General features: G+C 43.3%; 1 protein-coding gene and 1 long non-coding RNA gene across 5 annotated transcripts in view; one reads left to right on the top strand and one right to left on the bottom strand.

The window, feature by feature from the left end:
• EYA2 (EYA transcriptional coactivator and phosphatase 2) overlaps window positions 1-12,265 on the bottom strand; it is a 57,699-nt gene that overhangs the window by 4,930 nt on the left and 40,504 nt on the right. For 3 of the 4 annotated variants that reach the window (XM_035344205.1, XM_035344203.1, XM_035344204.1), the window contains 5 exons: window positions 10,623-10,712; window positions 4,673-4,731; window positions 2,112-2,272; window positions 1,318-1,432; window positions 591-712 (listed from right to left, as the gene is read on the bottom strand). In XM_035344205.1, the coding sequence (XP_035200096.1) occupies window positions 591-712; window positions 1,318-1,432; window positions 2,112-2,272; window positions 4,673-4,731; window positions 10,623-10,712 (547 nt within the window). The remainder of the gene's footprint in view (window positions 1-590; window positions 713-1,317; window positions 1,433-2,111; window positions 2,273-4,672; window positions 4,732-10,622; window positions 10,713-12,265) is intronic. The other variant, XM_035344206.1, reaches the window with a different exon arrangement.
• On the top strand, window positions 307-5,796 carry LOC118176908. Its single transcript, XR_004755565.1, has 3 exons — window positions 307-318; window positions 1,768-1,770; window positions 5,593-5,796. It is a non-coding gene; the product is annotated as an uncharacterized LOC118176908 (long non-coding RNA).

Raw genomic sequence — 12,265 nt, 5'->3', positions numbered from 1 at the left:
GTGCTACAGGTTTTCTGTAAGCTTTGTGACTGATGAACTGCTTAGACTGGCCAGTGGTAGAGTGACATGATGCTCATCGTTTTCAGTTTTGAGAGCCCTCTTCTGCTTGTTCAAGAAAAAACAAATCTCAGAAGTTCAAATACTTATACCAAAAGGGACAGAAAACAAAGCAAAAACACCTTCAAGCCAACCCTATCAATATTTATTGCTCTCACAGCTTCATAAAACTCATTCAGCACACTTGACTCCGGCAAGAGCAACAGGATCCAAACCGTGTTTCTGTAACAGGTCCAACCAGACTGCCTTCCTTCTAGCTGGGTGCAGTTGAAGACCCAACATGCTGTAGATGCTCCACAGGGTGGATATTTTTCAGACTTATTGCCCCCCAGAGATGCTTGGGAAGACTTGATTTTTTGTAGTCTGTACTAGCTTACGTGTGGGCAGTCAGGATACAAATCACAGATGTGTAAACGTGGAGCTACAATGAAAGTTCACACATTGCTTGTTGCAAACAAGGTGGGTGGATGTGCCTGACTTAGGGATAAAAACTCAGTCTATCTTTGGTGAGGCCTAAGTTACTTTGCTCTTACCTGTTTTTGTCGCACTGTAAATGTTTTCAATGGGGAAGACAGTGCCCAGACCATAGAGAAGAACTTTTGCAAGAGCTGGTATAAGCTGAGTTGTGGTGACCAACACATTCACACAGTTAGGCCTAGAAAACAAAAGTTAGTAGAAATGGCAATACATGTTTCTCCCTTTTACTCTACACTGAAAGACGGCAGGAAGCAAACCTTTCTTGCAAATGGAAGTTCCCCAGCCAAGGGGAATTATGGAGCTAGAGGGATTATGCAGCTAGAGGCAGGTAATCTTAGTACTGATATTGTCTCTTTAGCAATTTAACAGAATGAAAAAAAGTATAAATCAGCAGCAGTGATGCAGCCCTACTGCATGCATGCCAGGATCTATTTTGCAGGAACTTAAACACTATCTAGGTAATGGCCATACTTTCATTCTTCGAGTGAACGTGTTCAGGGATAGAAGGGCCCTTTCTGTCTCTCGTAAATCTGTGCACAGGAAAAGTGTACTGCAGATGAGGCAGTCATGGAAAGGCAAGAAAGAAGGGCTGGTTTTTCTTTTGCTCAGTTCATCATCTCAAGCTAACCCCAACAAGTCTGACAAACATGTGCAGACAGGCCTCCCACAAGTTTGGCCAGCAAAGTCCTATTAATGTGTCTCAATTTGTTCAGAGAGGGAAAAAAAGGGAAGCAAAGGAGATCCTGGATCGAGCCTGTAGGCAATTCTTTAAGCTGTTCTTACCGGGAATGTATCAAATTCAGCGCCTTCAGAGCATGTGTGAGCCAGAGATCAGTCAGCGCTTCAAGTTCTGCTCTTAACTGCAGCCAGGTTTCCCTCTTAGGAGCTCCTATTAAACCTGTAGGCAGGGAAAGCATCTTTGCAGAAGCACAGAAAGAGAGCTGCGTGGCTTTGTATGCAGTATGCCAAAGGCCTCCTGGCTGTGTTCTGAATCCTGCCTCTCCTAGTGCCCTTCTCTTGGCCCTGGTGCAGGCTGCTCCCCTTTGCCTACGGCCATGCCACTGCAAGGTTCTGCCCTGAGGTCCCTAAGCCCAGACTGCAACACACGCCTGTGCTACTAGAGCTCAGCTTCCTTCCTCTCTGAGGGAGCGGTATCAGTCACCCACAGTCTGCTGGACCACGTTAAAACAAAAGAGTAACCTACTGGAAGAACTGCCTGAAACTAGCTGAGAGCAAGTAGTTATGTTTGCAGGTAGAAATCAGACCTATGTTCTTTGGGGGGAAAAAAAAAAAAAAAAAAAAAAAAAAAAAAGCCTAGTTTTGAACCGTTTACTTCTTACTAGACATTTTGGAAAAAATGTCCTTCTCCAACCATTAAACCAAGTATTGTAGCATATCTCCTAAAAATCTCATACTGAATCCTCATTTAAGAATGACTGCTGAAACACTTGCTCAGCTCAGGGTAAAATACTCTTATCACAGTGCTCTCTACACCTCCTCTATATCATGCTTCTAGCAGGGTCAGACGTATTTGAGATGATGAAAGGCATGCTTGCTGCCTGGCAGTAAATACTCACCCCCTACATTGTTTTTGTAGGTGTTGTACATCTCTTTCACCCGGCGGTAGCGGAATGCTAATTTCCTCATCCAGTCAACTCCCCCGTGAACGCCTGAGCCCAGACATAGATTTGCACTGGCAGTTGAACTGTGAAAGCCATCTGCAGAGAAGTTATACGTGCTGGGAGAAGGAGGAGGGAAGGGGAGAGGTCATTATAATCACAGTCTATACAGTGCCAGCAGGGAGCGGAAACAATTGAAAAGTGATGTGGAGTCAAGTGGCAGCAGAGATGTACACAGCACGCGCTGTACAGCCGTGGAGTTCATCCTTGCTGCCTGCTCTCACCCACGTGCCCCAGAAGGGCGTGTGCCACCCTCCCTAATGCTCATTTCCACTGTGTAACTTCTCTGTGTGCAAGTAGAACCAAAAGATTTGAAAGGGCATTTGTGGCCTGTTATTTTTCTTTTACTTGAATGATTTATTTCCAGGCTAGGGAATCGCCTGGTTGCCAGACGCATGATCCCACACAGTCATTTTGCCTCATCTCTGAAATCAGTGACAACTGGCACAAATTTAAGCAAATGTTCTTACTGTAAGCAGTACAGGTTGTTTAGCGCTTCCTGTCAGTTCTGAGGTTCTCTGGACTACAAAACGTCTGACTGTCCTCAGGTCACTGACAATCCTTACCTGCATGCCATCCCGGCTGCTAAGCTGCAGAAATAGTCAAATCTTAAAGGATTTTTCTGGCTGCTTGGCTATATTGTTAAACATGCACTGAACACATTAATCAAGAAAAAAAAAAAAATTAACTAAATGAGCCTTAAATGCCTGCACTGTGTAAAGCTTTTTAAACAAAAACTGAATGGAAACTTCAAAGCAGCTCCAGGGTAATTACCACTATGGGTGGGTGGCAGTTTCAATGGGATTCTAAACTGACAATGTCTTGGAAGGCAGCAAGCCTGTCTTCTTCCAGGTGTTTGTCCCTGTCTTGAGCCCACATTGATGCACCTCTCTTTGTACCAGTGCAAGCATTTCTTCAGCACTGAGGTGCATCAGATCAGGGAACTGTTCCAGTTAAAAGACAATAGAGCTTAAAAATAAGCAAAGAAGTTGCTTTTCAGCTGTATCAATTCCCTGAGAACATGGCTGGGGGTGGGGTTTGGAGCAGCTCACGTTATCCTAAAATGTTTGCTGGCTGGCAGTGTCAGGGTGGGTTTCAGAGCTTCAGCAGAAGGTAGACTGGGCTGCAGTGGAAGAGGGCAGCTGCACTCATGAGACACAGTCTGCTGGGTCAGGTCACGGACCCAGCGGAGTCAGACAAACTGAACCAGAGCAAGGGAAGAGACAGAAATGCTCGGTGACACAGACCTAGCATTCTTTGGCTGCAGCTTGAAGCCAGCGCAGCTTAATGTGCTTCTGGTACCTCACTGGGGCAGTAGCCAGTGCCTCTGCATTCACATCCTGATTTACTGCGCAGAAATTTCCCCTTCTTGAGAGCTCTGAGGCCAATTTATTTCAGTATTAGAGTATCCAGATAAGTTTAACATGCTTAACGTATTTCAGTCAGCTCAACTTCATATCCCACACAGACAAACCATAAGCATGAGAAGTATTTCTGAAACAACTGAACCCACTTAGGCAGTGGCTTTTCATGGGATTCATGATACACCGTTAGCTTACAGCTTTTGTTGTTGTTGTTCACTCAAAGTAAGCGCACTGATTGAGATAAAACCCAAATTATTAATTTAATCAAAGCCTGAATATGTATCCAGACTCACCTGCTAACAAGCCACTGGAGCCAAAGGACCAAAATATGCATGTGCCATTTCAGTGCATTACCAAGCACAAACCATCAATTCAGCTTCAGCAAATAATCTTTTGAGTGTTCTCTACGGGAGGAGAAGGCTCTTCCAGAAGACTGTTCCATTGTTTTCTATGCTGTTTCTGCACCAGTTTCTCATAACAACCATCCACAAAACACAAACTGAAGTTTTGTAAGAGCTCTGCATAATTTGTTCTTGTACCGATTACAGTGACTGCAAGCAACACTTTGGGAAAGGTAAATGTAATTGTACAGAAATAGTTTTTATGTTCATGATTAATGAACAGGCAATAGTAATAGCTGGTGCAGTTTGGGTGTATGTTTACACCAGTGACAAGGCTGTGGCTTTGGCAAGGTCCACAATCCTTACGAGTAAGCCCATTTACTACAGACTGGGCAGTCAGAAACCTTTCAGTCTGGTTTTGAAATGGTTTGGCTACACTTGTGCCAACTGGCTGGCCAAATCAAATTGGAAACCAGCGTAGTCAGAGCAAATTTCAACCTAATTTTAAAAGTAATTCCTAGAATGGTTCAAAGCTGAGCAAGGTCAGGGCTTGACAGTAGGCACAGGCAAATTAATGTGTGAACAGCGACTCTGTACTTCTCCTGTGTGTTTAATAACTGCAGACAGCATGGAGCCAGGAAGGGCAGAAGGCACATGGCCGAGGAAGTTTTTTTTACAACACTGACCAGCCCCCTGCTATTTTCAAACAGCTGGGGACTACCTGGCCTGCAGCTTCCACCTGGAGATCCCATACCTTAGATCTTGACCATTATCATCTGACGATACATCATCTATGTGGATCTGGTCACAGTCCTGAGAAGTGTATGAAAAAAAATACATCAGTAAGTAAATACTTTGAAAAAACATTTTAAAGAACACTTCATGTAATGAAAAATGACTTTAATGCTAATGCTAGGAGAAAATCTTATATGTTGCCAATACTGTCTAGTAGAGTATAGCCAGCTAATTATCACAAACAATATTACACAGCACTTGCATAAATATCTAATTGTGTGTGAATAACTAATTGTGTGTGAGACCAGCTGTTATCTAAAGGCACAACAGTTCCTTAATAATGCAGTAAGTGGAACTCCTTCCTATGCAGATAGGAGGCAGAGAGAGGGGCTTGTCTTTTAGCCAGGAAAACTGTGTTTTGTAAATGCTGTTATACATGATAAGGCACAGATTTGGCAGCCTCTCCCCGTGTTGTAGTACTGCTTTGGACAGAAGGTGTATTCCCACATAATTACAAGGGGAGATCTGGCTCACAGAAATTTCCAGGGACACCTGTCCTGCTGGTGTTTTCCCAGGGCGTACTGAGGGGGTTCAGCTTCCTTTGATGTGCAGGAAAGCACTGAAGACGGCACCCTTTCATAGCCCCACACCACAGAGTTAAGAAATAATGTGTCAGTAATGAGGAAATCTATGGACAGGAAATTTAACCAGAAGGTATACTTAGAGCTCAGCCTGCATGAAGTACGTACTCGAGATCTTATCTTGCAAAATTCTTCATTGTTTGAATCATGGAGGCCCTGCCTCAAAAACTTGAGAAATGTTTCTATTGTTTCCTTCCTAGTCTTAACACCATCATTAGAGAGAGAAAAATATCTGTAAGCTTCTCCCTACTGCCTTAATCTCTTTTCTCCATGATCCTTGTAAGTAAGGAGAAAACAGACACTACCCTTTGTTCTGGCTGATTTTCAATAGAAGTAAAAGCACGGTTGATGTAAGGAGACCTAAGTCAGAACAACTACAGCTAACTAAGGACCAGTCATCCTTTACCAGGACAGTATTTTATTAACCACACAATCACCTACCTTACATAATTACTGGCTTTATGAATTACTTTAAGTTAGCCCATTCAAAAAGAAAAAATCCCCAGACAAGTAACTAAGCTTGATATCAATGGCAAAATGTCACACGTTGTTCTTACCCATAATCATGACATTCTCTGCAGAACTTGTTTTAGATAATTCTCAAGAAGTCATCCAATTTTATCTTGTTCTTGTCTCCTCAATCCTCTTCATCAACATATCACCGAGGTGTATACTCTTTATAACTGGAGCCAAGTAACTGAATTGCAGATTTCTGCTGGCACCTCTCTCTCTTCCACCCACTGTCATTTTTTAAGCCCCCCTCCCCATAGCTGCTGTGAGCCATGCTGGGATAATATTGATGCAGCCCACTCCATTTCAGTTGTGTGATGCAGGGCATTAAGTCAAGGGAAAGGTATTTGTGGAGGGACCTGTTTTTCTCATTTGTGAATGAATTGTTCTGTACACTGAAGTGTGACAACAGTAGCTATCACATTTCTGACTTAATAAAATACCATGACACTTAGTGAGACGCTACCTCATAGTCCGCCGGCTGAGCCTATCATGTTACTGGGTAAAACACAGGGAAGCTGGTTAAAGCAAGAATGTGGACCATGTTTTACTACTTGGTTATGAGACTAATTTTTCATTCTTGCAGAATTTCCTTGAGATCTTAGTGAGTGCGGAATCAGGGCAGGATATCTGGGCTGCTGAAAAGAAGGTCCAGATTGCCTGAATGGAAGTCTGCAAGGGAAAACCCAGTTTCCACATCTGCTGACTTTTTAAAACGATACTCTAGGATCTCAGAGGTACGTGATCTGTTGCATGTGCAACCTGTAACTGAGTCAAACGTATAAGACCTAGTCAATCCTCCAAGCTCCTGGAACGGAACTGTTCTTACTGTTGTGACATCTCCAGGCCAGTCAGTGATACACAATCTGCCTCCAGATGGGACCAAACCCTTGAACCTGCATTGAAAGGTGCCTAAGCTAGCGCAGCTTTGAAATGGAACCACAGGCTTGGAAAAAGCTTCTGCTGTCTCCTTGTGAAATACAAGCTGGTTCTGAGGATGCATGGAGAAACTCCTCCAGTTACTACTTATGCTCTCTCTGCATATTCTCTAAGTATGTCTCTTGCACATGCAGAAACAGCTTGCAGACATACAGGTTGTCCATTTTTGTATCAGTGCTGTGTTAGATAATTTTAAAAAAACATCTAATAAATTCATCGATCACTTGAGCTTGCATCCCTTGTTAAGGTGGGGATAGGGGGGTTAACAGTTCCCAGAACAGGAAACCTCCAGGGACGGCTCTGAAAGGCAATAACCTGTAAACACACTAATCCCCTTGTTTGCTAATTCCTCATCCCCTTGTAGGTCCTGCTGTCCTTCACACCTGTTTTCTAGAGTGCTAGGCAACAATATCTCCAGAGGGAGGATGAAATGTGCTATTTGCTAGCTTGTGTTGCACTGTGAACAAAAGGAGTCTGGGAGAAAAAGCACAACCATGGAAAGCCCAGAGTCCATATTTGAGCTTCACCATGATCTGTAACCTTGGCCAATTCCTATTCTCCCTGATTTCCCCAAAATGGAACAAAGAGTGAGAATATTTCCTTTCAAGTGTATTTGCCCATATAGTCTACAGTGTGATCAGAGCCCTTTATAGGTCACACCTTGTATGGCCTGCGGTTGCAGACTGTAGGGATCTAACCTGCCTGTACTGCAACTGCAGTCAGAGGTGATGTGTCCAACCAGCACCGAAGTGCTACATGAGTAGGTGAATTAGTGTGGTAAACCCACATATTTATCATTTGAAAATGCAGCTCAGCAAACACACACCTCTCGCTTGCCTGGGTTGTGCTTCTAACAGCCTCCAGAATGGGGCAATACTTGGGTGGCTGCATGCCCTCGAAGCTGCCCTCGTCAAGGTTTGGTGCCTTCATTCTCTGTTACAGGGCAGCCACACCATTAAGCTGTGTTTTAATAAGTATCGACTCTCCTCCTGCCCGAATCTGCTGGAAATAAATCCATCTTCTAAGTTGTACCACTCAAGCATTAACTTGCTGGCAGAGAATCCCTTTTTGTAAGAAGGCCAGAAGTATTTGGTAAGAGTCTAGGCCTAGGGCATCTCCATTCACCCACCTGCCCTGGGAACTGGTGATCAGTCTCCTGCTATCCTGCTAGCCTGAAGGCTGGGGGTGAATCTCGTGGGAAATGGGCCTCTGCTAGGCTGCAGCACCAAGAGAGGGTGGGTTGCAGCAGCTTATCTGAATGGATCTGCTGGTTCTACTTTTCACACATGTCCAAGATTCCCCCTCTCTGGCATAGCAGGAAAAATGCTTCCAGGCAATGTATCCAGAAAGCATTTGCCCGAATCCCACCCAGGAAGACCCTGAAAACATGTGAAACCCTGGCCAACAACAGGGTGCCAGGCAGCAGGATGGCACTGCATGTGGTTCAAGGCCATGGCACAGGTGAGGAGAGCGCAGAGGAACAGTGGCCTGGCTCCTGTTCTCATCTGGCAGTTTTACAGAAGCAAGCTCTGAAAATTCCTGCTATTTATTCATCTGTCATCCACTGAGCTGACAGCCTGCATCAACTGCAGTAATTCACTCTCTTGATTTGGTTAGTTTTCAATGTCAGAACAGCAATACAAAGGGCTGCCTAGTTTTCTTGGACAAGTTGACAGTGTGTTGCCATAGAAGAAAGCCCTACTGCTCTCTCCTGTCTTGCTGAAACATTTAAAGAGGTATGATGTGCCACAGCCTGATAGCATTATTTCTGCGTAAGGCAAGAATCACGTGGCTTTGCTAAAAAAAAAAAAAAAAAAAAAAGACTATTTCCAGTTCAGGCCCCTCACTCAGAATTTGATGCCAGTTTCTTGCTAGGCTGTTCAGCCACGGCCTTACCAGGCTAATGAGGATTACATAAATGCTAGCAAGGACTGTGCAAACCTTGCTGTAGCTATGGGCAAATGATTTATCCTCATCGGGCACGTTCTAGGAATGTTTCAACAAAACTTTATACCTAGCAGCACCTTCTGCTCTACACAGCACTGAAAACTGCAAACAGCATAAACCAGTCCCCTGTTGCTAAAACAAGGTAATAATTGATTTCCTTGCCCAACCTGCCTCTCTGGTGAGGAGAGATGACATTCCCTCTCCCTCACAATTATCCCCAAAGCTGAGGCAGCCATACTTTAGCTGCTTCAGTATGCTTGGCACCCCCAAAATGCCTGAACCTGGCTATGGATTTATGCCAGAGAAATGTTTTGCTATGTTTAATATTACCTAACAAGAATATTCTTGCTTTAGTACTGAACAGTGTGACTATCCTACCGCGTTCTGTTACAGCTTCTTTCACCTGGCCCCAGCACAGAATATGGTCAGAAATGGTTTCAGCCCTGTACAGTTTTAGCTTATTTTGTGTTGCACAGGTCAGTGTTATGCCACATGATGGTGCTAACGTATATGGTAATCTTTGTGGGTCTAGAACTGAATCAGCTTCTGTGTTTTTTCTTTCTTTTAAACTATTTTTTTTTCTCAAGAATATCATTCACTGTGTCTTTTTCAAGCCTAGCACTTGGTGATGTACAACCCTTAAATACCACTTTGTGAACGCTCAAGGCTGACTTTCATTTACCATCCAAAATCAAGGAGTAGGATGGCTAATGAACAGAGATGGATGACTGTGTTTGCAAAGTCGGCTTCTGTTCTAGGAAAGCAAAATTTTGTAAAGGACATTGACTTCTTTTGAATCTTCTCTCATCCATCATTTTAATTACTGAAACGCTCAGCTAAAATCAAAACACCTTGGTTTGACTTTGGTTTGAAAAAAAAAAAAAAAAAGTTGAGTTTGTTTCACTTGTCAAGCATGAGTGAAAAGGGAAGACTGCAAAGACCAGATAATTCTCAGTAAGCAAACCCCCAGACTGCAAGGACACAGGTGGCAGGAAAGCAGGCACCTCCTGTAATGTGCGGAGGAACACAGTGCAATTAAGCAGTGAAGGAATCAGAAGTTCTCACTGAACTCGTCAGGCACAGAAAAAATTCTCCCATTTTATCCAGCACAGAAACAAACCCTTCATTTTTCAAGTGAAGAGGAAGTCCACAGAAGCCTGCCGAGGGATGCCAGAACTTTTTCCTCCAAACTCCTCCAAGCAGTACTCTGACTCCAAGGTGCCCACAGCACAAACCCATCCTACTCACTGTAGGTGACTCATTCCGCTCATTTCTACTGATTGCAAATTAAAACAACTTTTCCTCAGCACTATACAGCTGTTTCTCAGCTGGTGACCGAATTGTGCTCGCATGACTTTGTTTGGATTTCACCATATATTCAAAAGGATTTTCGCTTTGTATAAGGAAGGCATAGCCAGATCATAATAATCTGCCATAATGCAGACAAGGAGGATTTTTTCCTCTTGGTCTTTCATGTAGAAACTCGCATAGTTTCATCCTGCAATGCGTCTGTGCTTGAGCAGACCTCCTGCTCTGCCTCTGTGTGCAGAACAGAGCTTCCTCAAGAACAGAGACCATTTTTTAAACCTCTGCATTGCATCATAGCTAATTGCTACCTGCCCCATAGGATCTATGCTAATTTAGCTTAATAAAATTATTAAATAGCAAATTTCTGGAGAAGCAGCAGTAATGTCCTCATTATTAGATTTAGTAAAACTGCCAAAAGCCATCATTGTTACTGTGTATTTAGAAAAAATTCCTTAACAGAATGAAGATGTCAAAGGGACATAGTAAAGTATGCTTCCAATAAACCATCTAAGGCCCATTTCTATGGGGTCAATAATGAAAGTTTCTTGGCCAGAAAAAAAAGTTTGTAGAGCAGATGCAAATGATTAGAAAGAGAGATGCTAAATAAAATAAACAGCTACATACCTCCAGGTCATTAAAGAACAGATGTGTATCTGCAAGGTTGAAGATCATTTCTTCCATCATAAGACCTATCCGCACAGACGTTGTAGTGTCCTGTTGGGGGAGAATCATTTTTTTTTCCATTCATTTCAATTTCTTTTTTGGAGGGTGGGACGTCTTAGACACAGGATCTACACATTCCTTTTTCTGAAGGTCATTAAAGTCATTTAATTTCCCAAGTGTATCTTAGCATGATTTTCCCATCCTTATTTATTTATTTATTTATTTTTTTCTCTACTAGATAATCAGTTTCTGTTCTCTGAAGGATGGATACGGCTCACCTTAATGCATTTCAGCCTGTACATTCAGATGAGTTTAACAAGAACATTTAAACACCTGAGGCTGTATAAGAATTGCTTCAGTAGATTGGACCAAGAAGTAATTTCCAATAGCATCAGTACAGAGCAGCTAAGGGACAGTTATGAACAACAGAGCCCACAGAGAGTGATCCCTTCCAGACTCTGTCCTTTGAATCAGCCGTAAGAGGCCAGCATTATTCTTTACACATGAAAGTAGACTTTTAATGTCAAGCAGCAACACGATGAGCAGAATCTGAAAACAGAGCCCACGAGTTCAAACATAAATTCTCTCTCTTTCTCTAAAGCGTGCAATCCGCATCTCGGCATGCTTGGGTTAGGTCTTTACTGCCATGCTAACTTGGGTGATGAGCACCGAGCAGGACAGAAAGACAGATGTGTTGTTCTCACATCAGAGCCAAGGTGTGGCACAGTATCTACTGGCCTTGGTAGCACAAGTGCACGTGGAGATGCTGTGGTGGTTTTACCGTGCTAGGCAGCTGAACACCACAACCGCTCTCTCAGATGCAAGAGCAGCCACACTGGTGCAAAGCTCTTCCATCTCTGCTGAAGCTGTCCGCCTATTTAACAGTACCAGCAGAGTTAAAACAATTCCATCCTCCCATGCAAACCCAATTACAGCAGGATAAAATGCTTGTCCAAGTCTGACTATTCTTGCTCAGGACCGGACATGCTCTGCAGTGGCATAAAGCTTACTTGCAGAGCCAGAGATGTCATCCTGGCAGTTACACCAAATAACGACATCAATTTATAAAATAAAACAAGATAGCTCATTAAAATGTTGGATCAGTCCATATGCCATTTGAGCTGGTGTTAGACATGGTGACATGCACTTGATGCTCCTGCCTGCATGGACTGACTGCTTCACACTTTGCTTGTTCTGCAGTTTTCTAGTATCAGCAGTTAATCCAGGTCTGGGTCCAACTTGGCCCTAACTTGACCCCAGACAGGGTCCCAAACTGCTTCCTTAAAGGGAACAGCAAGAAAACAATGCAGAAGCTCTGGCTGCCTACAGAATATTAAAAACATACTATTTCATGAATCAAAGAACATGAAAACAACATGCCAGCAGTTCTAAAACAGCTCCTGTACATATTAAGCACCTGTGAAGTTTCTAAGATCCTGCTCCTACCAAAACCAGTGACAAAACAAGTACATTCCTGTGCAGCTCTAACACAGGATGTCCCAGGCAATATGGACCTCCTGTGCATTTAGTTGATTTACTTTAGATTTTTTTTTCCCTGTTCCTTGCTACCCAGCTAATACACCACAACTACCCGTGGGAGGGCC

This window comes from Oxyura jamaicensis, chromosome 20 (genome assembly GCF_011077185.1).
Source record: "Oxyura jamaicensis isolate SHBP4307 breed ruddy duck chromosome 20, BPBGC_Ojam_1.0, whole genome shotgun sequence".
NCBI lineage: Eukaryota > Metazoa > Chordata > Aves > Anseriformes > Anatidae > Oxyura > Oxyura jamaicensis.
Note: the sequence above shows the minus strand (reverse complement) of the source record. Positions and strands in the feature narration are given on the sequence as shown.